Consider the following 25747-nt stretch of genomic DNA (forward strand, 5'->3'; position numbering starts at 1 on the left):
AGCTTTCTTAACTGAAACAAGAAAGGCTCTGGGGCCCAGTTTGTCTCACTATTGAGGTGAAGCCCTCCTTTCCAGATATTATGTAAAATTATGAAGGTTTCATTGCTTTATAGGAAGAGGTATTATTCCTCACCCCCGCACCCCTTCTAACATTTTCCGGTGTTTTTCTCCTGGACAGTGCGACTTTGTGTCACATGCTGTTGGTGTGTAGTGGATGCAGTTGGAAGAGGAGCCTCGGCACATCTCTGGCTCTCCGTTTCTTCGTACTGTCGTTTCAACTCAAGCTGCTTTGGTTCCCCCAGGATTCTGGCTTCATCTCAAATTGCCCTCCAGGCCCTGCCTTCTCTGTTCTCCGACCAGGAAATATTCTCCACCAGGGAAGTTCACTGCACACTTCCTTTATTATCACAGTGCCGATTTTCCTTCACTGTTTCATGTGCGACGCTTTCACATCCATTGTTGAACACATTTTGTCCTTTTTAAAGCTGATTTATGTGGAAGACTGAATCTGGTCCCTATTACTTCAGCTATGTGTTACTTCACTTTAAGAAGCAAATAGGAAATAATTTGTATTTCATATCAAATTCCTAGAAATACAATTCGAAATTCAAGTTCAAATTAAATTCAGTTCAACTCAAGTTCCTAGTCTTTTTGCAAAGATTTTATTGATTTCTGTTACAACCAATAAGTGGTTTTTGTACTAGTAAAATAATTTAAATCATTACAGCTTTAAATGTCTTCAAACTTAGTTTGTTCTTGTAATCATTAAAAAAATAGAATTATTTTCAAGAAATAACCTCCTCAGCATTTTTGGCATTTCAAAAAGTAAATCCATACACGCTGCAGTTTAAAACACAAGATGTCATTTAAAACGGACGTGTGAAAAAAAAGGTGAGTCGGCAGGAAGAAGGCATCTAGATAACACATCTTTTTAAAAATTGATTAATGGGCCTCCTTAAGTACCTGAAGGTTACTTCAGTTTGGCTTTTCTGATTTTTCAGTTTCTCCAAGATCCTACCGGGTCGTCCTGCAGCCAGGGAAAGAGTCCTGCGGTGGTAGCGACCCCTCCAGTAGTCTGACTCCAGGTACAGCCTCGGAGCCAGCTTGAAGAGCCCCGCTGCACGCAGCATTCTGGGTATTGTAGTTTCCCCATCTCTAGAGCTGCGTGGGTCGTGTAGTGCGCGCGCGCGCGCGTCATCCCGGCCGGTGTACTTCCGCATCCTGCAGTCGTCACCTGTGCCTGTGGACTGTCCTCCAGCGGTTGTGGCCAGCGAGCAGGACGACCCCGGCTCCTGCGGATCCTTCCAGAAGAGTACGGATTGCAGGCGTGGGCCACCCACAAGGTTCAGGCTTCAGCGGCTGCTCGGTCCTGGATGCTTGGAGTCTTCCGGAGTGGAATCTGCTGCACTGCCCATCTCAGAGGAGGGTCTCGGTGAAGACCCTCGGGTGGGGAGGGGGCCATGTGGGGCTGGGATTTGGGGTCCAGTACCTTGTTCTAGACAAGCTGCAGGTTAGCCTGTCCCTAGATCTGCTTCCCAGGCTAGGCTGTAGGTGTGTCCCCTGCTTTTGGGCGCTGCCTGGGAGACTGGATCTGGGGCATCCTGATGTCTCTACTCTACTCCCACTCGCTACTGAGATTGAGAAGTGAGGGACAGTAGCCATTTTCTACAGGAACAAACATCTGAACTGGTGAGATCGAGAGTCTTGGGTATTAGTCCTGAGGAGCTGCGCTCACCATAAATTTGGAAATACAACTTGCTCACTAGGACCCAGGTTCATGCCTGAGGATTGCCTTTGGGGAAAACATACAAAATTGCCTGATTGAAGGGAACAACAAAGACCAGGATCCTGGGGCCAGTGTTGAATCCTGGAGCCCTGGTGTGTGCCAAGGCGCGCGCGCGCGTGTGTGTGTGTGTGTGTGTGTGTGTGTGTGTCGGGGGCGGGGGCTTCTGTACATGTTGTGGGCTTCTGACCTTGTGTGGCTCTCTTGAGTTTGGGACCTTCCAAGAACTTGGAGTGCAGCCAGGGGAGGACTTTCCCCCATGGCCCAGGGAAAGTTGGCTGACTCCTTGATCCTGGAGATGTGGCAAGGTCTTTGCTTTTTTTTTTTTTTTAGCTCTTTGAGTGATCCGTACAACTCATTTTGGTCATATTCACTACCCCAAATTCTTCCCAGATCCATTTGCTTTCTCTACCCATCCATCCTTGTATCCTTTTTTTTTTCTTTCTTGTTTTAAAATCCATTAAGACTAATTTGTGTTACCCAAATAGTCTTGTATATTTCACTGAAATGCGATTGGCTTACCAGGAGCTATAGATACTCTTAGAGGAAACTGTCTCTTCCTCTTCCAGCAGCTAATAATGTGCCAGTTGCTCCATACTAGGGGTGGGATTTGGTGCCGAACTCTCGTCTCCATGCTGAGATTTGGTCTGGCTTGGGCTTGCACAGGTGCTGTGCATCATGTTGTAACTGCAGTGAGTTCATATGAACAGCTGCCCTATTGTGGCCAGAAGACATTGTTTCCTTATGGTCCCCACCACCTCTGGCTCTCATGCTCTCTGCTCCCTCTTCCTCAAGGATTCCTGAGCCTGGGCTGCAGGGTTTGTGGTTCCCATCAGGGCTGAACAGTCTGAAGTTTCTTATTCTCTTCACCTTGGCCAGTTGTGGGTCTCTGTTAGTCATCATCTATTGCAAATAGAAGCGTCTCAAATGAGGGTGGAGAGAGATGCATTAATCTATGGGTAAGCCAGTAAAGTCATCAGGAGTTGGCTTAATAATATGTTCATTTAGCAAAATAATAGCAGTAAGGAATCCTCTAGGAACTATTGCATGTGTAGATAGGTTTTTGTCCTGGTAACCGGTATAGGTTTCATCTTGTGGAGTGACACTTAAATCCAAGCAGAATGTGGTTGGTTACTCCCACGATGGCTTTGCCACTATCACACCAGTGGACGTATCTGTGTATCTTGCCAGGACAGTCACTATTGTAGTTTGCAGGGCTCACAGTTAGGTTCGATTGAGGATTACTTTTTCACTATGGTAGATGCATAGCATCTTTTAGCAGTTGAAAACTAGAAGAGAGGTGAAGCTTCCAGGTCAGTACCAGCTTGATTTCTTCATGTTTTATGACTCAAATATGTGGTGTTTTCAGTATTAGGGTCTTCTCATCAAGTTTTGGAGGGTAACCAAGAGCAGTGACAATACCTGTAATGTTTAGGGGGTGACTTTGGGGCTAACAACTCCAAAAAGAGGTAACCCGTTCCTAGTCATGGACTTTTAATTTATTCATCTGTGGTATCTAGTGATATTGTTATAGGAAACTCCATTTTTTTACACCTATTATATATTTCTATTTGTCACCTGTCTGTCTGTCTATCTACCTATCTATCTAGAGAGATACTGAGGCATCTATGGTAGTAGGTTTCCACATGCTTTTTTTCAAAAGGCCTTTAGTGTTATTTATCCCTCTCTTCCAGGAGTTACTATTTTTAATTTTACAATATGAAGACACTGCAGCCATTCCCAGAAGTATAACAGCTCTAAAGTTCCATGGATTCATAACCTAGGTTTATCACTTGTAAATGAGTGAACTGTTGTTTCCAGTCCTCACCTCAAAGTATGGATTTCTTTGGAATTGGCTCTTTTCTGGAGCCCTGTGCCAGAGCCTGTCTGTGAGTCCATCTGCTCCCGCATCCCCCATTCAAGTCCGGGTTCTGGTTTGTCTCTTCAGAGTCACTTTGAACAAGGACGTTGTAGAACGCTCTCCCCTGAGCACACACTCACCAGTGCAGACTGCTTGTAACAGAGCTCGTTTGACTCGGTTTATGGGGCTTCCCCCCACCCTCAAACACTACGCTGTCCTGGTTACTGCTTTGTGAGTTGCGATCTCTGGCGGGCTTTGGTGTGTTCCTCGGTGTCACATTAACTCTCCTGTCTTCCCGTATGAATTTGAGACTTTTAATATCTGTAGGATTTTGATGGAGATGTCGTTGTATCCACAGCCAAGGTTGAGGAGAGCTGACACCCTAAACTTGTTGACTTTTCCTGCTTATCATATGGAATATGTCCTCATTCACTTTGATCTTTCGTTTCTTTCCACAAAGTCTTGTAGTTTTCCTCATAGCCGTCTCATAATTAAAAATTATATTAGTATTACTTTGTTTGGATGTTATTCTAACGGTGTGCTGATTTCACCGCAAATCCCGGTGGTTCGGTGCTTGTGTATAGGGAAGTGATATTTTGTTACGAACTTTGTGTCTACTGGTTACAATAACTTGCTTTAGAGTTTGTTGTTGTTGATTTTGTGGGATTTTTTTCCCACAAACAATCATACCATCCATAGAACAAGTCAGAGTTCTTTTCTCACTGACCACTTAGAATAATTCTCTGCAAGGTTCACATGGTACACTTGGTCGACACGTCTTTTAAGTACTTTTTTAATTCCACACGAGCTCCCCCCCAATATTATAATACTTTTATTTGTTGAGGGCATCGTATTTAACAATAACTATAACTATCAATTCATCATTGAGAGCTTCTGGTTCTGTCATTTTCGTCTGTATCCCCAGCTGTCATGATCACACCTAAATGATATTTACAGTTTTCTAACATTATCTCATGCCCTGTTTATATTTAACTCCCTTGTTGTCTCCTTTCTTACTCATGTGAGGAGGCCAGGACCCAGTCCAGGTCACGTACCTCATGCAAGGAATGATTTTCCCCTATCTTTAATTGGGAGAAGATTGCCCTCTACTTCTTCTGTTACTCAGGCAGAGATGGGCTTTGACCTCGTGACTGGCTCAGATCTGTGGATTTTCTTTACTGGTTAAGAATGGGCTGCAGAGATGCTCTCTGTCAGCCTGCCCACCTCACCTCTACCCTGTCCCCACCTCCTACTGAATCGGGAGACTGGGATATGAAGGGCCTTCTTCCTCAGTGTCTTACACTTTTCTTCTTGTTCCATAGATTGGATTCTGCAAGTAGACCCTTCTCTAGGGAGAGTGTTCTGGAGAGTGGGAGATGGCCCCAGGGCTCCTGACAACCAGAGACAAGGTAAGCCCTGCCATTTCTCATGGCCCTTTCCTGTCTGCAGTCTTCCTGTGGATGTTAGGCAGTGCCTACCCCCATCTGGGAGGTCTAACCAATGCTAACTGGAGCTTTCTATAAAATTCCTTTGCTTCACTCATGTCAAAAGCATTCACCAAGTGATCATCGAATGGCTCACGTAACAACACAGGTTGTCTAGGCTTAGGAACCCAATGATTCCCAAGGCCTAAAGGATGTATATGAAGGCTGTGTGTGTGTGTGTGTGTGTGTGTGTGTGTGTGTGTGTGTGTGTAAGACATGGAAGCCAGAAAGAAGTCAACCTTGGGTATGACTCCCCAGGAGTCATCCATTTTGTTCTTTTGGGACGGTGACTCACACTGGAACCTGGGCTTACTGATTAGGCGAGGCTAGCTGGCTAGTGAGCTCCAGGGATCCATCCCATCTCCACTTCCCAGCGCTGGGATTTCAGTACCTGGCTTTCAGCTGGGTGCTGGAGATCAGGCTCAGGAGCGTATGGTTGCAAGGCAAGCCCTTTATCAACAGCTGCCTTCCCAGCCTTCAGGATGGCTTTCAAAGGATTTTGCAAACTGGAGAGTTGGAGAAGTCATTCTTAGAGGAATGTCTCAGGGAGCCTAGCCCTTCTCAGACCTAGTGAGTGCAGGCCACCCTTTACTGTGCTGGGAGCTTACACTAGCCAGTAGCCTTTGAATACACTGCTTTCTCTGTGTAGAGGTGAAGAGTCTATACCTGCTATCTATGTGTGGCACATGGATAACTTTGCTTGTGTGGCCACCATGCTTTGTATTTGAGCTTTTTTTATATACCCGCTCCTTGATTTATGGTGGGATGATGTCTTGAAAAGCCCATTGTAACTTGACTATACTGTAAGTAGAAAGTGGATTTAATTCACTTGGTCTACCAGGCATAAGAGCTTAGCCTCACAGGGTACCATAGAGTACCAGTTACTTACCCTTGTGAGCATGTGGCTCACTAGGAGCTGTACTTTATTACTACTGACTAGCACTGTACAAATGTAATGCCATATATTGTGTGCTCAGGAAGAAATCCAAATTCAGAGAATAGTTTCTGCTGAATGAATGTATGTAACTTTTATACTACTGTAAAATTAAGAGTATAGGTTGGACCATTTTAAGTAGAGGAACCATTCATACTTAAAAAATTGGGGCCGGGCAGTGGTGGCACACGCCTTTAATCCCAGCACTTGGGAGGCAGAGGCAGGTGGATCTCTGTGAGTTCGAGGCCAGCCTGGTCTACAGAGCTAGTCCAGGACAGGCTCTAAAGCTACAGGGAAACCCTGTCTCGAAAAACTAAAAAAAAAAAAAAAAAGAGAGAGAGAAAAAAAAAAAATTGGAAGATGATGCTTAAAAGTCTGGAGTGGGCTGGGGTCATGGGTCAGCTGATAAAATTATTGTCTTATAAGTGTGAGGACCTGAGTTTGATTCCTCAGAACCATATTTAAAAAAACAACAACAACAACAACAAAATAAGAGTCAGGGAATGCTGGAGAGATGGCTCAGAAAGTTGAGAACCTTCACTGCAACTAGGTATGGTGGTGTCCGCCTTTAATCCCAGGACTCAGGAGGCAGAGGCCAGTGAGTCTCTGAGTTCAAGGCCAGCCTGGTCCAGAGGTTGAGTGCCAGGGCAGCTGTAACTCCAGCCCTCGGGAGTCGGACACACTCTTCTGGCCTCCCTGGGGCAGCTGCATCCATGCTCACATACATACATAGTAGACAGACATGCGTACAAAAGGTTAGGGGATGGCAAGATGGCTCAGTGGGTAAAGATACCTGCTGCCAATCCCTGAGTTTGAGCCCTGTGATTCACATGATAGAAGGAGAGAACCAAGTCCTGAAAGTTGCCCTCTGACCTCTCCACATGTGCTGTGGTGTACATGTACCCATACACACACACACACACACACACACACACACACACACACACACATGCACACACACACACATACACAGATACAAATAAACAAATGTTAAAAAAAAAAATCAAGTGTGGTGGTGCATTGCTTGTAATTCCAGTGCCGAGGAGGCAGAGATGGGCGGATCTCTGGGGCTCACTGCCCAGGCAGCCTAGCTTATTTAATGAGTCTTGGGCCAATGACAGACCTTGTCTCAAGAAACAAGGTAGACAGGACTTGAGAAATGTCAGCTGAGGTTTTTCTCTGGCTGCCATATGCATGCACATGCACCCCCATACATATGAAGTATGTGAACACAGATACACACACACACACACACACACACACACACACATACACACACACACAAGGTCTGAATCACCTGCTTCTTTAACAACAAATCATTCTGTACTGATTAGACAACCTAATTGCTTGATGTAACTCAGGATAGTTAATATTTATCAACCAGATGAACAAATAGCTGCTAAGGAGCACTTTTGTGTTTAATATATTATCTACACAGATATTTATTGGCATTTTTGCTAATTGAGTTTTGCTTTGTGCTATAAATATATCAAGCATTAAATGTTTTTGAGAGAAGATCTGGATATTATCATTTTTTGAGGTTTTTTTTTTGAGACAGGGTTACTCTGTGTAGTTTTGGTGCCTGTCCTGGATCTCGCTCTGTAGACCAGGCTGGCCTTGAACTCACAGAGATCCACCTGGCTCTGCCTCCCAAGTGCTGGGATTAAAGGCATGCGCCACCACCGCCTGGTGAGCTTATCATTTTTCTGGGGTCAGATGGCAAATATTTGATTTGCATATTCCTAGATAAGTTGGAAATTATTTGTTTTGATATTATCAGAAAGAAACCAAGAGGTATGTGCCCTCCTCATTTATCAAATTTCTTTTTGACAGGCTCTCACTGTGCAACTCTGCTGGCCTGGAACTCACTTGTAGACCAGGCTATTTTCAAATTCACAGTGATGTACCTGCCTCTGCCTCCCAAGCCTCCCAAGTGCTGGGACCAAAAGTGTATGCAACCACACCTGGCCCTAGAGAAGTGTTCTTGATCAACAGTGGTTTTTGAAACCACAATTGTATTTTCAGTTACTGTATTGTGTATCAGATCTGAATTGCATAGGAAAATCTGAGTTGTAGATACATAACATGATACTTGAAGAATTTTGCTTGAAAGTTGAATTATAACATTAAAGGGCTGGTAGATACAGGATACTAGTTAATTAGAAGTCAATTAATAGCCTTTCATTAAATCTTAAGTTTTTTTTTTTTTTTTTTTTTTTTTAAGTCTGCTGCAAATTATAATATGTTTTATAAACAGCAATAACCATAGTTCAGGCTCCATTACTACAAAGTTCCCCATTTGATTAGAAGACTCATCGTTAAAATTTTAAATTTAAAAAATGAGGGCTAGAGAGATGGCTGTGTGGTTAAGAGATGTGCTGGTCTTGCAGAAGACCTGGCATGATGATTTGCAACCATCAGTAACTTCCTCTTCTGAATTTGCACCAGGCATGTATGTGGTGCACAGATATACACATATGTAAGACACCCATGCACATGAAAGTAAAATAAGTATATCTTTAAAAATGTGTTTGGATATGATTTATATACTGTGACATTCACCCATAAGAAATATGCAATTCAGTGGATTTTAGTATATTTTCAACTAATGTGTATCAGATTGTACAGCCTTCACTGCTAAAATGTTTTCATTACTTCCAAAAGAAATCCTTTATGCTCAGGAGTTATTCTATGCTATACTCTTTTCTCCCAGCTCCTTTAGCTACTGTCATGGTTTGTATAGGAGTGGCTCCCATAGGCTCATAGATTTGGATGTTTGATTATTAGGGAGTACTACTTGACAGACATTAGGGTGTGTGGCGTTGTTTTGTTTTGTTTTTTTGGAGTAGGTGTGGCTTGTTGGAGGAAGTATGTCACTGTGGGTGGGCTTTGAGGTTTCAAGTGCTCAAGCCAGGCCTGGTGTCTCTCTCTCTCTTTCTGCTGCCTGCTGATCCAGATGTATAACTCTCAGCTACCTCTCCAGCACCATGTCTGCCTGCATGCCACTATGTTTCCCTTCATGATGATAATGGACTAACCTCTGAAACTGTAAGCCAGCCCCAATTAAATGTTTTCCTTTATAAGAGTTGCCATGGTCATGAGGTCTCTTCACAGCAATAGAACACTGACTAAGACAACTACTAATGTGATTTGTGTTATATGGATTTACTTGTGGATATTTCATATACATAAAATAATTCAGTTAAAAAGAATGTGTAATGGAAGTGTCATGGGAGGGAAATCAGGTTTCTGGTCTTCCCACCAAGCAACCAATGAGCTGTCAGACTATGAGCAGTCAGAACCAACTTTTGTAGAATGATAGTCCAGTCAAAACTGGAAGACACTGTTGAAGGAAAAGCTGATGCTTAGTGGCAAGAGAGTGCTGTGATATTTTCAGCTGCATACTATTGGCAGAATTTCTCTGTGCACCAGCCGCTCTCTAGATAACCACACAGAGACGTCTTATTAATTATAAATGCTTGGCTGATAGCTTAGGCTCATTTTTAGCTAGCTCTTATAACTTAAATTAACCCATTTTTATTAATTTATGTGCTACCCCAAGTCTCATTTACCTCATGTGAGTACTTTCCATCCTGTATGCTCTGAGTCTCATGGCATCTCCTCCAACTCCATCCTTCTTCCCAGCATTCTCTCTGCCCTGAAAATCCCGCCTGGCCATTGGCCAGTCAGCTCTTTATTAACCAATGAGAGTAATACATATTTAGAGTGAACAACAGGATTATTCCACAGAAGCCTACCTATCCATAATTTGTCTGCTTGCTAAGTGACCATGAGAAAACTTAGCATACAGAGCTAAGGGAACCACAGACACAGAGCCAAAAGAATTCAAGTCAACAATGTTTTAGCAAATATTGAATCTAGTAAAGAAAAATTATAAAAGGAGAGAATACAGAATTTCTAGAGCAGTAAAATATAATAACTCATGTGAAAATTACATCAGAGGAGTTCAGCAGCCTACTAGGTAAATGTACTAAAGACTCTGGAGACAGTTCAGCTGAGTAACCATTCTAAAGAGCAAAGAAAGCAAGACAGAAAACAAACAAACAAACAAACAAACAAACAAAAAAACACCAGAGTCATGGGGCATCACCAGGTATACCGATGCCCACAGTGGAAACTGAAGAAAAGATACATGGAAGAGGCAAAGAAACAATTTCTAGAAAGTCTGTGAAAGAAGATCTGTACATCTAAGAAGGTCAACAAACTCCAAACAAGATAAAAATTAAGAAGAAAATCCACACCATGATTTTAATATCCAGACTGTTACAACCCAAAGACAGAACTGTGGAAGCAATAAATGAGAAGTGATTCATTTCCCACAAGAGATCAGTGTGACTAAGCTTTCTTATCTGAAGTCATACCTTAAAAAAGTGAATACGTCAGTAATCTAAATATTTGCCTCAAGATCCACATGTTGAAATGAGATAGGGTCTTTGGGAGGTAATTAAGTCATGGGCAGAACATGGGTATAAAGGAGTAAGACTATAATGGGCCTCAAGGGAGCTAATTTGGGCCTTCGTTGCTAGTTTGTCTCGTCTTCCTCTGAGGACAGTGTTGTCCCCTGTGGAGGATATAAAACACCATCTTAGAAACAGACCAAGCCCTCCACAGCACACTCCAGTGGCTTTCTAGCACCACGAGAAAGAAAAATTTCAGGCATTTTGTGAGAGTCTCATGAGTTGAATAACATTCCCACAGAAAAAAGATGGTTAGAGTAAGTGTTATAGCTCTGAGGGGAAGGTGTCCTGGCAGTTGGAAACCAAGGAATACCTACAGCTCTGAGGGGAAAGGTGTCCTGGCAGTCGGAAGCCAAGGAATACCTACAGCTCTGAGGGGAAAGGTGTCCTGGCAGTCGGAAGCCAAGGAATACCTACAGCTCTGAAGGGAAAGGTGTCCTGGCAGTTGGAAGCCAAGGAATACCTACATCTTTGAATACTTTCCCCGGCAAAGTATTACAGTCCTTGCTCCAGGAAATGTTTCTCTAATACAAGTATAGTAACTGCTCCAACAGGGGAGGGGTTCCTCAGTGAGGTTGTCCCAGTTCTGCTCCACTGTGCTCTGGAGAAATGTCACAGCTCTGCTCAGCTTCCCCAGAGTGTAACAATTCTGCTCCAGCAAGGGAAAGTTTCCCCAGCCAAGGCGTTCCACTTCTACTCTCCTCTGCTCCAATGAGAGCTCGGCTCTGCTCTGGTAAGAGTTGTCACAGTTCTGCTCTTCTGCTAAGGGAGTCTTCCTGTAGAAATGTAGCAATTCTGCTCTGCTCTGGCACAAGTTGTTAATCTCTGCTTTGCTCTGCTCAGCTCCAGGGAAAGAAAGTCATTACCACAAACCTCACTCAAGAGATTTATTGGGGGGCCTGACACACGCCTTTAATCCCAGCACTCAGGAGGCAGAGGCAGGCGGATCTCTGTGAGTTCGAGGCATATTTCACGTGGCATAATATTTTCAAGGCTCATTCTAGAAAACACACATCAGAATTTCCTTTTTAATGTCTGTATGTACCACACTTCAGTCTCAATTCATCATCAGTTGATAGACAGCTGGGGTTTTCTACCTTTCAGCTTCTGTGAACAATGCTGTTAGGAACATTGTTCTGCAGAGTTCTCAGTTTGTGCTGTCGATTTTTGGGGGCCTGTAGACACACAGATGGAATTGCTGGATAGCGTGGTAATTGTACTATCAAACTGTTTTCTATAGAAATGTCATCGTTTTATGTCCTCAGCAGCAGTGTGCAAGGTTTCAGTTCCTCCATACACTTTCATGACTGTTTTCTTGATTTTTGATAATAGCGATCCTAATGTCTGCATATTAATGGTGAAAAGCTGAATTCATTCTTTCTTAAGACTGAGGACAAGTATAGAATGTTTATTTTCTCCACTCACCCAGTGTAATACTACAAGTTCTAGATAGAGAAAAAAGGAAGGAAAAAGAGGTGAAAACATACAGATCATTAACTAAGAACTAAAACTATTCTTACTCTCTTGGGACATGGTGGTCCCTATAGAAGATCTCTGGGAACTTAGCAGAAAAACTCCGTAGGGCTAGTGAGTGAGTTAGGTCAGGTTGCACACCATCAGCTGTATCATATACCATGTATCTCACAGCAGTGAATATACCTTCAAACTTCAGTGTCATCAAGATCACACACACACACCACATACTGAAATTCTGAAGTGTAATAAAAAACTTTCTAGTATTTTCTTTTGTTTGTTTTGTTTCTTGAGACAGAGTTTCTCTGTGTAACAGCCCTAGCTGTCCTGGAACTTGCTTTGTAGACCAGGTTGGCCTTGAACTAACAGAGATCTGCCTGCCTCTGCCTCCTGAGTGCTGAGATTAAAGGTGTGGACCACTGCAACTGGCTACCTTGTAGGATTATAATGCTGGAAATTACATTTTGTGAAAGAAATAATAACACACACACACACACAGACACAGACACACACACACACACACACACACACACACACACACACACACACACACACGGGCTGGAAGATTTGACACAGTAAAGAGGTCAGTTCTCACCATGTGGATGCACATAGTGTGCTGGCTAGGTTTGTGTCAACTTGACGCAAGCCCTAGTTGTCTGTGAGGAGGAACCCTAGATTGAGAAAGTTTCTCCATGGGAGGGCTGTGGGAGAGCCAGTGGAGTGTTTTCTTGATTGGTGATTGATGGCAAGGGCCTAGCCCATTGTAGGTGGCGCTGCCCCTGAGCTGTTGGGCCTGGGTTCTATAGTCTGGGTAGGCAATGTGGAACAAGCCGGTAAGTAGCACCCCTCCATGGCCTCTGCATCCATCCAGGTTCCTGCCCTGTTTGAGTTCCTGTCCTGGCTTCCTTCAGGGATGGACTACAGTGGGGAAGTGTGAGCCCAATAAACGCTTTCTTACATACACATCTTGATTTTGGGGCATGGTGTTTCATTGTAGCAATAGAAGCCCTAACTAAGATATATGGTAAACAGAACTTCTGGTAAAATTACAACAATTTTTGTTGTTGTTTGTAGGTATATACAAGATTACTGTAAAACTTGTGTAGGAAGGCACAGGGTGTTTAAAAATAGCTAAAGTAACCTTTTAAGTGAAGTTTATTAACTGTGTGTGCATATCTAACCCCAGGACTGGGGAAACTGAGGTAGGAGAGCTGGAAGTTGAGCTAGAGTGGACAGCATAGCAAGAACCCCTTCGAATACAGTGAGATAAGATAAAGTGGAAGGGTTCGGTCTTCTTGATTCCGTGCCCTGCTAGATAGCTGCAGTAATGAAAACGGTGGTGTCCTGAAGGTCTTGTATATGCCTAGACCAACAGGGCAAAATAGGCAACCCTGCATTTCTGGGTTCCATGTACGGGCCTGGCACCCACGTGGAGGGAGTTGTCTCCAACATACAAAAGCAAGGTTCAGGGTAGAAGGGCCCGTAAACTTCATGTGGTTGCACCAGGTCACCGCATTGTTACCGTCTTGGTCCTGGGTAGTGACTTAAACTGGTTTTAACAAGGCTGGTTCTTTCATGAGCAGGAATATGTTTTTGTTATAGGCATTAATGGCTTTCCATGACGTGGCTGTGGCCTTCAACCAGGTGGAATGGGAACTGTTGAGTCCTGCTCAGAGGATCCTGTACAGGGAAGTGATGCTGGAGAACTACAGCCACCTGGTCTCTCTGGGTAAGGCCGTCCTGTGTTAGGTCTCAGAGTTTACCTGTGGGCATCTTAAACGTCTCTGTAGCAGCCAAGGTGTTCTGTTCTTTTGAATGTCTGTATTTTGTAGTGAAGTTTTGTGCGCGCGCGCACGTGTGTGTGTGTGTGTGTGTGTGTGTGTGTGTGTGTGTGTGTGTGTTTGCAATGACTGACAATGTATTTCTAGTCCTCTTTCTAGGATGCACCCTTCAAATATGGGAGGAACTTTATTTATCCAAGCACAGGGCATGATCACCCTGCTTTTGACCCAGAATCCTCTGCCCTCGTTCATTCCTTCTCAGCATTCTGATATTCTTTCCCATCTCTGAACTTCCCTTCCGGGTGTGTGGCATTTCTTACATTGCCCTGGAGTTAAGCCTCTAGCCTAACTAAGGTCTTTTTGGTTTTGTTTCTTGCGACTAGGAATTGCATTTTCCAAACCCAAACTCATCACACAGCTGGAACAAGGGGCAGAGCCCTGGAGAGATGGCAGTGAATGCCTTCTGGACCTTTGTCTAGGTAAGTGGAAGACTGTGCAGGTGATGATGATGCCGGCCACTGAGGAGCTCAGCAGGCCGGGAAGGCTACTCTGGCATGCTGGGGGGAGCTCTCCTCCCCGGGCTCCAGGGAAGGCTGTGCAGCATGCCCTCCCTCCCTCCCTCCCTGCCTCCCTCCCTCCCTCCCTCCCTCCCTCCCTCCCTCCCTCCCTCCTCCCTCCCTCCCTCCCATGCTTACCAGGAAAGGGCTCCTCTGGAGCTCTACCTCAGCAGGGCACCTGATTTCTCTGCTTGGTGCCAGCAGCACCTTTAGGTTCTTCTTGTCTTCTTCCCAGACTCACTTTTGATCTTTCAAACAGTACCCACCCTTCCAGACTAACTAGGCTGCCCCTGCTGAGTGCTCTTCAGTTTCTGTTCTTGACTCGGCAACTGCTGTACACCACACCCATCCTGTAGATTCCCATAACTTTGTTTTCTTTGTGAATGCTTAATCAAGATCACACAAAATGTGAAGAACTGTAGCAATCTGGCAGCCCTGCGGGCTAGGAGCCCACTGTCCACCAGGGGGCAGGCTCGTGCCTTCTCAGACTGGCCTGCTTCTCCACCTCCTCTGTTCACATTCGGTGGCTGCCTTTATCCTTCAGATACCATGTGTTTGCATGTTTGTAAATTTCTTCACTCATTGTGTGTACCCCCCCAGTTCCTGACAATTAAGCAGTGTCACTCTGTACTCTTTCATGACACTGTGGAAGTATGCAGGAATCATAGCCAGACTGAAGTAGCTGGTTCATATACATTTGTAGCCTTGAATGGATTAGATATGGCAAACTGTGTCTGAACAGGTAAGAGAATGCACTCCAGTGGCACTGTGAGAATTCTCTGAACACATCTTTACCAACATTTGGTATTGTCGGACCTCATTCCCCCATCTTTTTGGACGCCCCTGGGGTAGGTGGCTAATACGAGCATCTTCTCATGTGATCTGTGCCCCCTTCTGGGAGAGAGTTGACTGCTTTAGACATTTGCCCACTTTTCAGTAAAGTTGTTTTTTTTTTTTTTCCTCTTTTGTTATTGATTACAATTGTAGAATTTCCCTAAAACATTTAGGCCTATATGAATAAATATATAATTATTCATATAATTTTATATGAATATTAGAATGTATAGGCAAACTTCTGTCTGGCTTATCCTTTTTCATTCATTTATTTTTACTTTACTGACATTTAAACATTTTTTTGAGACAGGCTCTCACTGTGTAGCCCTGGCTGGCCTAGAACTCCCTATGTAGACCAGGCTAACTTTACACTCACAGAGCTCTGTCTGCCTCTGTCTCCTGAGTTCTGAGATTAAAGGTGTACACCACCATGCTCTTATTTTTATTTTTTCCTTCTAAATAAACCATATGGATATTATGTTTTATATCAAATTTTGACTTTGTAAAAGAATTTTATCATCTGAGGTATATTAACATATAATAAAATGTTATTAAGATATGAGTATTAAAAAATAAGGCATGTTTTAAAGGTATAATAAACTGTATTGAAAGTGAAAATCAATACGTTTTGTTACAAGTGACACAGTGAGCATGTCCCTCATTCCCAAACTTTCCATGTGCCTTACCACAACTTTGCTTTCCAACCCTCTTTGTCCTCCTGTTTCTTTCTTTTAAAAAAGCAGAGTATTGTATTAATTCTGGGAGAATTTCATGCACACAGACAATGTATTGTGATTATATTGGCCCATTTCTCTCCTCTCACTCCTTCCAGACCTCCCCAGCACACTTCCCAACTTCATGTCCTCCTTTTCTTCCCTTTTATTTATTTATTTATTTATTTATTTATTTATTTATTTATTTTTTTGGTTTTTTCGAGACAGGGTTTCTCTGTGTAGCTTTGCGCCTTTCCTGGAGCTCACTTGGTAGCCCAGGCTGGCCTCGAACTCACAAAGATCCGCCTGCCTCTGCCTCCCGAGTGCTGGGATTAAAGGCGTGCGCCACCACGCCCGGCTCCTTTTCTTCCCTTTTAAATATAACCCAACACGTCCTGTTTGTGTTGCCCATCTAGTCATGGGTATGAGGCCATCCATAGAGTGTGGCAGACCTACCAGGACCACACCCTTAAAGGAAACTGACTCTCCCTTCCTTCCTCAGAAGCCATCAGCTGCCAATAATATCTCCTCCTTTCTAATCTGTTTTCCCTGATTATAGATTTGTTTGAATCTTCCAGAATTTATGTTCATTGATTCATACAAGATATAACTGTTTTCTACACTTAGCATTATTACTTGCAAATTTATCCATGCAGTGCACATCAATAATTCATTTTTTTATTAGTGAGTAGAGTTACTTTATATTGATCATAACTTACTTAACTGCTGACTTGTATCTTAGTGTTGAGCATAAATAGGGTGTGTATTTCTTAAAATGACATCTAAATAGGGCTCAGAATCTAAGCCAATTCAAGATAGAATAAAAAATATCACTCATCATCCCAAGAGCCGGGGAGCTTGAAGATGACAGTGACATTCAGCTGATGAATGGGGGGGTCAGAGGTTAGACTTCAGGGCCTGGTGGATGCAGGACTGTGAGCTTAGCACTTAGCTGAGGTAGGAGAGCGGCAAGATCAAGGGAAGCCTGGGTAGAGTGAGTCCAAGGCCAACCTGAACAACTGTGAGACCTTCAAAGTAAGATATAAAAAGAGGGCTGGGGGCATAGTTCATGAGTAGAGCACTTACCTAGCATGCACAAGGTCTTAGGTTCAATCACTAGTACTGAATAAAATGCATGCCAAGGATTTTCAACCTATTATAGTACACTTGAAACAAAAGTATAAAAATACCAGCCAAGAAATAGTTTATGTAAAAAATAAATTTGCAGTTGTGTTACTGAAATATACAACAGAAAATATGAACTCACCGGATGGGCTTAGCTATAGTGTTGGAATGATGAATAGAATCAGTGAACTTGGTTATGTCTTAAGACAGAGTCTCACTCTGTAGCCCAGGCTGGCCTTTATCTCATAGGGATCCACTTGCCTCTGCCTCCTGAGTGGTGGGGTTAAATATGTGCACCATTACATCCAAGTGGAATTGGTGGACTTGGTTCCAGAACAATAAAATATCATAAATCTGAACAAAGGAAGAAAATAGACTGAAAAAAGAATGATTTCAGTTACTTCTGGGATTAAAAACCAAGAAAACAGCATTTATGTCATTAGAATTCAAAAAGGATACTGAAAAATATTTGAGAAAATGATGGTTGAAAACGTATCAAATTTTGTAATAGATATAAACATATAGATACAAGAAGCCATAGAAACATTAAATAAACATATGCATAAATACTGAGACACATAATAATTACAGTTCTGGAAACTAAAAATGGAAAAAATCTGGAAGGCAGCCAGTGAGAAAAAAAAAAATGCCTTCCCTATAGAGGATTTTTCATGTGAACTAATTAGGTCAATTTTCTTCAAGTGCTGAAAGGATTGTAAATTCTATACCTAGTAAAACTATCCTTGAGGAATGAAAGGAAAATGATACATTGATACTATAGAAATAAAGAATTTGTGACACATATTATGTTAAACTATAGGTAAGGAAATTCTTCAAAGAGAAGAAAATGTAAAAGAAGTAATCTTGCTCTCATCCACAAGACCGAAAAGCAAACCCCCAAATAAAAACAAAAAGACCATTAAAAATAAGAGAAGTCCTGGAGCAGGAGCATTGGAAAGGAGAAAAAAACAATAAAGAGAACAAAAATGGCACTACAGTAGAGTGTCATTTACTTCTAAAATTTTTGTGGTCCTATTGATGATTAAATCATAAGTTTACCTTTAAAAAACAAAAAGGTATGATAAGAGTGTGGAAGATAAAGAGACCTAAGTGAGGGTAACGTTTTCTATACTTCAAGTGGTAAATGTCAACCGGTATACTGTGGTTCTTCCCCTCATGGGCTTTTCTTTGTGCCTTGTGTGTTAGGATTAGGCTATTTCTGTCTATTACTAACAGAAGGAAAACTGGGGTGATAAACACAAAGTAAATTGCAAACTAGGAAGACAAATACCAGTAATGCCCAAGGCTCACAAATAATCCCCTTGGACTTGTTCTGCTCCCAGGCTCACAGGGGCAATGGCCAGGTCCCCCACCAATGTGAGGAGGGCTTCCATTCCTAGGATTCTGCCAAGCCGCATCCCATGCCATTAGCCAGGAGTGGAATGCCTTCCCAGAACCACCGTTGTACCCTCTGAAACCAAGCATGGAGGTCCAATGACCCCCTCAGTTGTGGACTTCACGTCTGTGGTGGAAGTGACTTTGATTTGATCTGGGGGGTCATTCTCCCATTTTTGAAGCACAGTGCATGTTTACATCAAAATGGCTCTGCTAGAAAAATTAAATACTAAAGAGCCCAGTTAGTAAATGAGCGGACCAGACAGTTCTCAGAAGAAGAAATACAGATGGACAATACATGTGTGAAGCAGTGTTCAATCTTTAGCCATCAGGGAGCTGAGAATTAAAGGTGCTTGAGATTCCATCCCACCCCCGTCAAAATGGTTATCATCAGTAAAAACAACAAAACCCAGCAAATGCAAGTGAGGATGTGGGGCAGAGGAACTTCTGCATGCTGCCAGTGAGAATCTAAACAAAAGCAACATCTATGGAAATCAGTATGACATGTCCTCAAGAAACTAAAAATTGAACTATTATGTGACTCAGCTCCATCCCTCCTGTATATACCAAAAGGATTTGCAGGCACATGAGTGCAACTGGGAATCATTATGTTCAACAAAATAAGCCAGAGTTAAAAGACAAATAGTGTATGTCTTCTTCTCGTATATGGAACCCAGATATAAAACTATCTCTCTCTCTCTCTCTCTCTCTCTCTCTCTCTCTCTCTCTCTCTCTCTCTCTCTGCATGTGTGTGTCACAAAACTTAACAGGATATCAATCATAAAGGTGGGGAGGACACTTAAGAGAAGTAGGAAATAGAGAAGGTGATGGAACACATGTAGAAAGAAAGCAGAAGTTGGACGAAAGAACCAGCTAGATAGAGGGGGTAGAGGGAAGATAGGGAGGAGGAAATGAGAGGATGTAATGGCATATTTGTATGAAGGTGCTGTGATGAAAACCCCTCACCTAAAAAATCCGTAATACTAAAAACATGAGTTCTTCTATCCAGAGCTGTGGAATCCAAGGAGTATGCCAGCCTTCCTTCACTGGGTCCTGTTTTCCTGTTCTCTTCTGGCCTCCGCTGCAGTGTTTCTGGTGCTATAATCCCACGTCCGTTGCAGGCTTCTGCAATTACTGTGGTTATATGGTGCATGAAAGGCTGTTTAGCGACATTCTTAGTGTTCTCTTTAGGACAAGCTTTCTCATCTTCCAAGTATGCATAAGCTGAGAACTTCTTTTTTTTTTTTTTCTTAACAATTCAATTAATTTCTTCTTGCATGTTCCATTAAGTGGTAAGGATAATCCAAGCTGCAACTTTAATACTTTGCTTAGAAATCTGCTCAGCTAAATATTTCACTGTGTGTAAATGCTACTCTTCCACAGAAACTGGATACAGTTCAGAAACTTGTTTTCCGTATTTCCTACCATCACTCCCTTTAGTGGCAATCTAGGCCCCTTCAGTGTGTACATCACAACTTCCCTAGCCTCTTTCACTCAGTTCTGAAGCAACTGCTATGTTCTTCCACGTGACAGAAACACGTACTTGTTGGTACCAAAAATCTCATTTTCTTCAGAAAGACAGCACTGGTATCAGCAGGATGGAGGTGCTCCTGACTATAGGGAATCGGCTCACACAGTTATGGAGGCTGACAATCCTCACGATTTTAGTCAGCGAGCTGGATTTCCACAGGAGTGATGCAGTCCCAGCCAAAGGCATGCGCGCCAAGGCTTTCGCTCAAGTTGGGAAGTTGAGAAGTGATTTCTAAGTAGGAAGGCACTCGGGAGAGGAATTCCCTTATTGGGAGAAGATCAGTCTTTAGTCGTGTTCAGGCCTATGCTTGCTGGGATGAGAGTCACTCATGTTCAAGAAGGCAAGCCCAGTTGCTTTCGGCTGAAATTTGCCACAGGTCTACACTGCTAAGTGAGCTGTGAGGGAAGGCGCTGCGCTTCACTGGGAGCTGTGCTTAGATCAGTCACCACATTAACACAGGGCACACAACAGTTCCTGCCCCTGCTGCTGAGGACACAAAAGCACGTGTAGTAAGCATGACTAGTATGTATGACCAAGTGGGGGTATTGGCAAGACAGGGCAGGGGGTACCTTTTTCCTCCTTCAAATCACAGGTAAGTAGTCAGCAGTGTATACCCAAATTTCAGCTGTTAAAAACTCAAGAATTAAAGAAAGTGTGTGTGTATGTGTGTGTGTGTGTGTGTGTGTGTGTGTGTGTGATTTGATGCCAAATATTGAACCCAGGGCCTTGTAGATGCCAAACAAGTTCTCTGCCACTGAGCTATAAATATCTGGTAGCTAGAAATGCAAGCAATAGCCAAGAGTTACGTTAATATGGGCAAGCTACCTTACCAAAATAAATGAGACTGAATTAGAACACACTTCCTGATAAAAAACTGACCACAGTAGGAGCTTTGGTGACCAGATCTAGGGACCAGGCTGAAAGTTAACTCTTACAGTTTGGAAGGCCCAGAGGAACAGCTTTAGTAATTGTAAAGAAGAGCCTGTTCAACCAGCAGGGACACCCAGAGAGCTAGCTCACTGAATAGTTTCCTTAGGAGGAAGAACAGTGGGACTTAGGTGCTAAGAAGGGGTTTCATGGCAGTTATTCCCCTCCCCCAAGTCTTTATTGGCCATCTATTTATTTATTTATAATAAAAGTATTAATTAATTAATTTTACATCCTGGCCACAGTTTTCCCTTCCCCCTCTCCCCCCCTCTTAGTTCCCACCCCCAATCCACTCCTCCTCCATTTCTGTTTAGGAAAGGGCAGGTCTCCATGAGTATCAACAAAATGTGGCATATCAAGTTGAGGTGAAATTAAGCACCTCCCATGTATTAAGGCTGGACAAGGTGACCCCGCATGAGGAGTAGGGTCCCAAAAGCCTGTAAAAGAGTCAGAGACAGCCCCTGTTTCCACTGTTAGGAATCCCACAAGAGGACCAAGCTACACAACCGTAACATATATGCAGAGTGTCTAGGTCAGCCCCATGCAGGCTCCCTGGCTGTCGGTTCAGTCTCTGTGAACTCCTTTGCGCCCAGGTTAGTTGATTCTGTGGGTTTTCTCGTGATGTCCTGGACCCCTCTGAGTGCCAAACTCTGATTTTAGGTCAGGTCAAACGAATCACTGATGCAGGTCAGGGCTCAGGAAACATCTCTGGTATAAGGTTCCACAGTATGTATTTTAGACTCTGTGGATGTGTTCCTTGTGATGACTCCTTTTTGATATTGGACTGTGAAAGGAGATGTAAGTGGCGCATTAGTAATTGACTGTGGTCCAACAACAATCTTAAACAGTTAGCAGACCTGGTGCCGATGACTCCTGAAATATGTCTCACCTGTGTTGGTCATAAAGAATCAGGTAGGTCTAGAAAGGCTGGACATTCTGAGTCCTCGGTCAGAGCTCATTGGATTTTATCATCAGCTCCAAGTAGACATGAACCAATTATAGTGGGACAGGTATACTGACTTATCTCCTAGGCAAGTACTGTTATTAGAGGGGAACATTTCTCTCTTATGACTTGGAAATCCAAGGAAGTCTCGGATTAATTGGGTTACTTGGAGTCAGAGTCCTTTTAGGGGTCGCAGGTCTAGGCCATGGCGCCTCACTTCACTGCCGAATCTCTGCTCCCTGCTAAGAGAGACCCAGCTTGTTTTCCTCGTTTGCTTATGGGTGAGGGAGCATTCAGTTTAATATCACACATGGTTCTCTAAGATGTTTTTATACTGCCTCTCCCATTTGGGGAAACCTTTAGGGAGATGACTTCTCTATGAGGAGAGTCACTTCCACATAGAACAAAGAAAATCAATGATGAAATAACTCATTGAGTAAAAGCAAGTATTTGTGGATGTTCGTGCCACCACTAATGAGTAACTAATTGTAGTAGTTTACATGCTGACATTGCCCACGACGCTTTTCAGTGTTTTGGTTTCCTGACGTTCAGAGCTGTGTGAAGACTATTTGCAGTAGAGTACGGGAGATAGGCCTGTAAAGGGGGTGTGTGAACACCTCGGCAATGACTGTTGGGGAAATGTCGCTGTCCATCGGCATCTCTGAATCTAACCACTGCTTTCTCTTTAGCAGAACCCAGGACAGAATTAGAGTCCTGTCTCTCCTGCCCGATATCCTTTGCTAGTCCAGAAGTCCTCAGAGTGTGTGTGCTGAGTGGACACTCCCCTCAGACTTTCCCAAGCCCACGAGCAGGCAGCAACCTCCAGCCAGAAGCTCCAGACTGTTCTAGCGGTAAAGACCAAGAGGGAGACAGCAGTGATGCTCTGTTGCAGAGAGCAAGTCCGTCGAGGATCCTGACGACGCTCTTTAGCCCGTGTCAAGGTCAGGCAGTGTACTGGGTAGAAGACAACAGGAAACAAACAGACCTTGACCTGGCCCCAGGAGGGACCCCTGAGAAGGCAGGCACAATGTCGATGGGGTCCAACGAGTCAGAATCTGGAGCAGTCATAGATGGAGCATTTCCATTAGAGCTGAACGCTGCCGCTGCCGCAAGCCTGTTCAGCTCTGAAAAGCATCATGGATATCCCGATTGCGGAAGAGGCTTTTGCCAGAGGTCAGACCTCGTGAAGCTCCAGAGGATGCACGGAGGGGAGAAGCCTTACTCATGTTCCGAGTGTGGGCACCAGTTCACTCAGAAGGCTTCTCTCACTGTCCACCAGAGGAAGCACTCGGGAGAGAAGCCGTATGTGTGTGGGGAGTGTGGGCGAGGCTTCATGTATGTATCCTCTCTCAACAACCACAAGAAGATTATCCACTCGGGAGAGAGACCCCTGGTGTGTCCGGAGTGTGGGCGATGCTTCCGCCAGAAGGTAGACCTCCTCCTTCACCAGAGGACTCACCTGGACAAGAAGCCCTTTGTGTGTCCCGAGTGCGGCCGGGGCTTCTGCCGGAAGGCCTCGCTGCTGCAGCACCGGTGGAGCTCCCACTCGGGCGACAACCCCTTCCTGTGCTCGGTGTGTGGGCGAGGCTTCAGGCTGCTCTCCAGGCTCCTCACTCATCAGGTCACACACTCCGGGGAGAAGCCCTATGTCTGTGCGGACTGCGGGCAACGCTTCGGCCAGAAGGGCACGCTCATCCGACACCAGAAGACGCACACCGGGGAGAAACCCCACGTGTGTCGCCAGTGTGGCTGGAGTTTCACCCAGAAGGTCAACCTCATTAGGCACCAGAGGATCCACACAGAGGAAAAACCTTACCTGTGCCCCGAGTGTGGACGAGCCTTTGAGTTCAAGTCACTCCTCACCAGGCACCAGAAGACGCACATGGGGGAGAAGCCTTACGTGTGCCCCCAGTGCGGCAAGGGTTTTAGCCAGAAGTTCAACCTCATCGGGCACCAGAGGATTCACACGGGGGAGCTGCCTTTTCTGTGCCCGGAGTGTGGCCGTGGATTTGTAAAGCAGGCCACGCTGATCAGACACCAGAGGACCCACGCACGGTGGGAGAAGCCTTACCAGTGTCCCGAGTGTGGACGAGCCTTTGAGTTCAGGTCACTCCTCACCAGGCACCAGAAGATACACACAGGGGAGAAGCCTTATGTGTGTCCTCAGTGCGGCAGGGGTTTCAGCCAGAAGTTCAACCTCATCGGGCACCAGAAGACACACACAGGGGAGAAGCCCTATGTGTGTTCCCAGTGTGGCCAGAGTTTTAGGCAGAAGTTCAACCTCATTAGGCACCAGAGGATTCACACAGGGGAGAAGCCTTTCTTGTGTGCCGAGTGTGGGCATGCGTTTGGAAAGAAGGTCTCTCTCATCAGACATCAGAGGACCCATGGGGAGCGGAAGCCTTACCAGTGCCCGGAGTGTGGACGAGCCTTTGAGTTCAGGTCACTCCTCGCCAGGCACCAGAAGACACACACGGGAGAGAAGCCTTACGTGTGCCCCCAGTGCGGCAAGGCTTTTAGCCAGAAGTTCAACCTCATCGGGCACCAGAGGAGCCACACGGGGGAGAAGCCTTACCCGTGCCCCCAGTGCGGGCGCGCCTTTGGCTTCAAGTCTCTTCTCACGCGACACCAGAGGACACACTCTAAGTAGGAGCTTCCCGCCAACTGCACGTATGTGTAAGGGACTGGATGGGATGTCACCTCTGACTGGAGGACTCAGTCCAGTCCACAGAGAAGCTGTTTGTTTGGGCGTGGCCTCGGCTTTAACTCTGCCCTCGTTATACATACATCAGCAGACCTGCTCTAGGAAGAATCCAATGTGTGCAGGGATTGCTGGGGTCGGGGTGGGGCAGGGGTCTCACCACCACAGACCTAGGAGGAATAAGTGTGGCCATCAGCTCCTAGCACGAGAGGTGTTTGCCTGTCCTGTTCCTTCCTTTCTCCAGGAGCATGAAGCTGGCAGAGGTCACTAGCGAATGAATGTCCCATTTTCCTGAAATGGGATAGGGGGAAAGTCCTCACTTGTTGATGAAATCGTTGGTGTATGGTTGACTTTCTTCAGTTAGCAGTGTGGGTTTTTTAGGGCTCCCTAACAAAATACCCCAGGCTTAGGCAAAAGAAATTTATTTTGCCAGGTATGTGGAGCCCGGGAGTCCTCTCCCAGACCGGCTGAGGTATGGCTCCTCCTCACCTCTCTTTGGCTGGTAGATGGCTTCCTCTTGTGCTGTGCTTCCACTGGCCGGTCTCTCCTTTGCACAGGCTTTCATGGTGCCTGTTCCTCCCAGAGAGGGCCACACCAGAGGACCTTGTTCAACTTTGATAACTTCTTTAAATGTCCTGCTCCAAGTCATATCACATTAGAGGTGAGGCATCAGTATTTACATTGTGGGGAATATGATTCAGTCAACAGCTGGCTTTCTCCACAGCACCAGAGTTGTTATTTGGACATACAAGATACATTCACATCATCCCCAGACCTCAAATCCTTAACTCATTTCAGCATGAACTCTAAACTGAAAATCTCTAATATAAATCTCTAAATCAAGTGTAGGTGGGGCGTTAAGTCCAGTTCACCTGTAAGCCATATTTCTATTTGTAATCCTATGAAATCCTACATGAAATTTGCTTCCAAATTCCAATGGCCAGACAGGTTTAGATATTCTTATTCCAAAAGGGAAACATTGGAAAGACCTGAGGAATGATGGGTCCCAGTGTCAGGTAAAAATTTAGCAAGGCAAAAGGAATATAAAAAAAAGTCCCATATTATATTCATATGTGCTTGTCCAGAAAGCATAATAAGGATGAAGATTCTCCAAGCAGGCACTATGCATTGATTACACAGCTACCTGTAACCATTCAAAAGAAGTGACCCGTTTGTCTAAAGTCAGCATGAACTGTCAATTTGGCACAGCCTAGAGTCCTCTGAGAG

At 44.4% G+C, this 25747-nt stretch overlaps 1 protein-coding gene across 4 annotated transcripts; it reads left to right on the plus strand.

Moving 5' to 3' along the window:
- The first annotated feature begins 1202 nt into the window (after positions 1–1202).
- Positions 1203–25604, plus strand: Znf169 (zinc finger protein 169). Of its 4 annotated transcripts, none has more exons than XM_028867666.2 (5): positions 1203–1432; positions 4967–5053; positions 13616–13742; positions 14178–14273; positions 22509–25604. In XM_028867666.2, exons 2-5 carry the CDS (start codon positions 5021–5023, stop codon positions 24467–24469), a joined length of 2217 nt encoding a protein of 738 aa, XP_028723499.1. In that variant the 5' UTR covers positions 1203–1432; positions 4967–5020; the 3' UTR covers positions 24470–25604. The 4 variants fall into 4 exon arrangements, with proteins under 4 accessions (XP_028723499.1, XP_028723503.1, XP_028723501.1 ...); XM_028867670.2 differs by having other exon boundaries at positions 22512–25604; XM_028867668.2 differs by having other exon boundaries at positions 1203–1343.
- The last annotated feature ends 143 nt before the right edge of the window (positions 25605–25747 follow it).

The sequence above is a fragment of the Peromyscus leucopus genome, chromosome 5, assembly GCF_004664715.2.
Source record: "Peromyscus leucopus breed LL Stock chromosome 5, UCI_PerLeu_2.1, whole genome shotgun sequence".
NCBI classification, from domain to species: Eukaryota; Metazoa; Chordata; class Mammalia; order Rodentia; family Cricetidae; genus Peromyscus; species Peromyscus leucopus.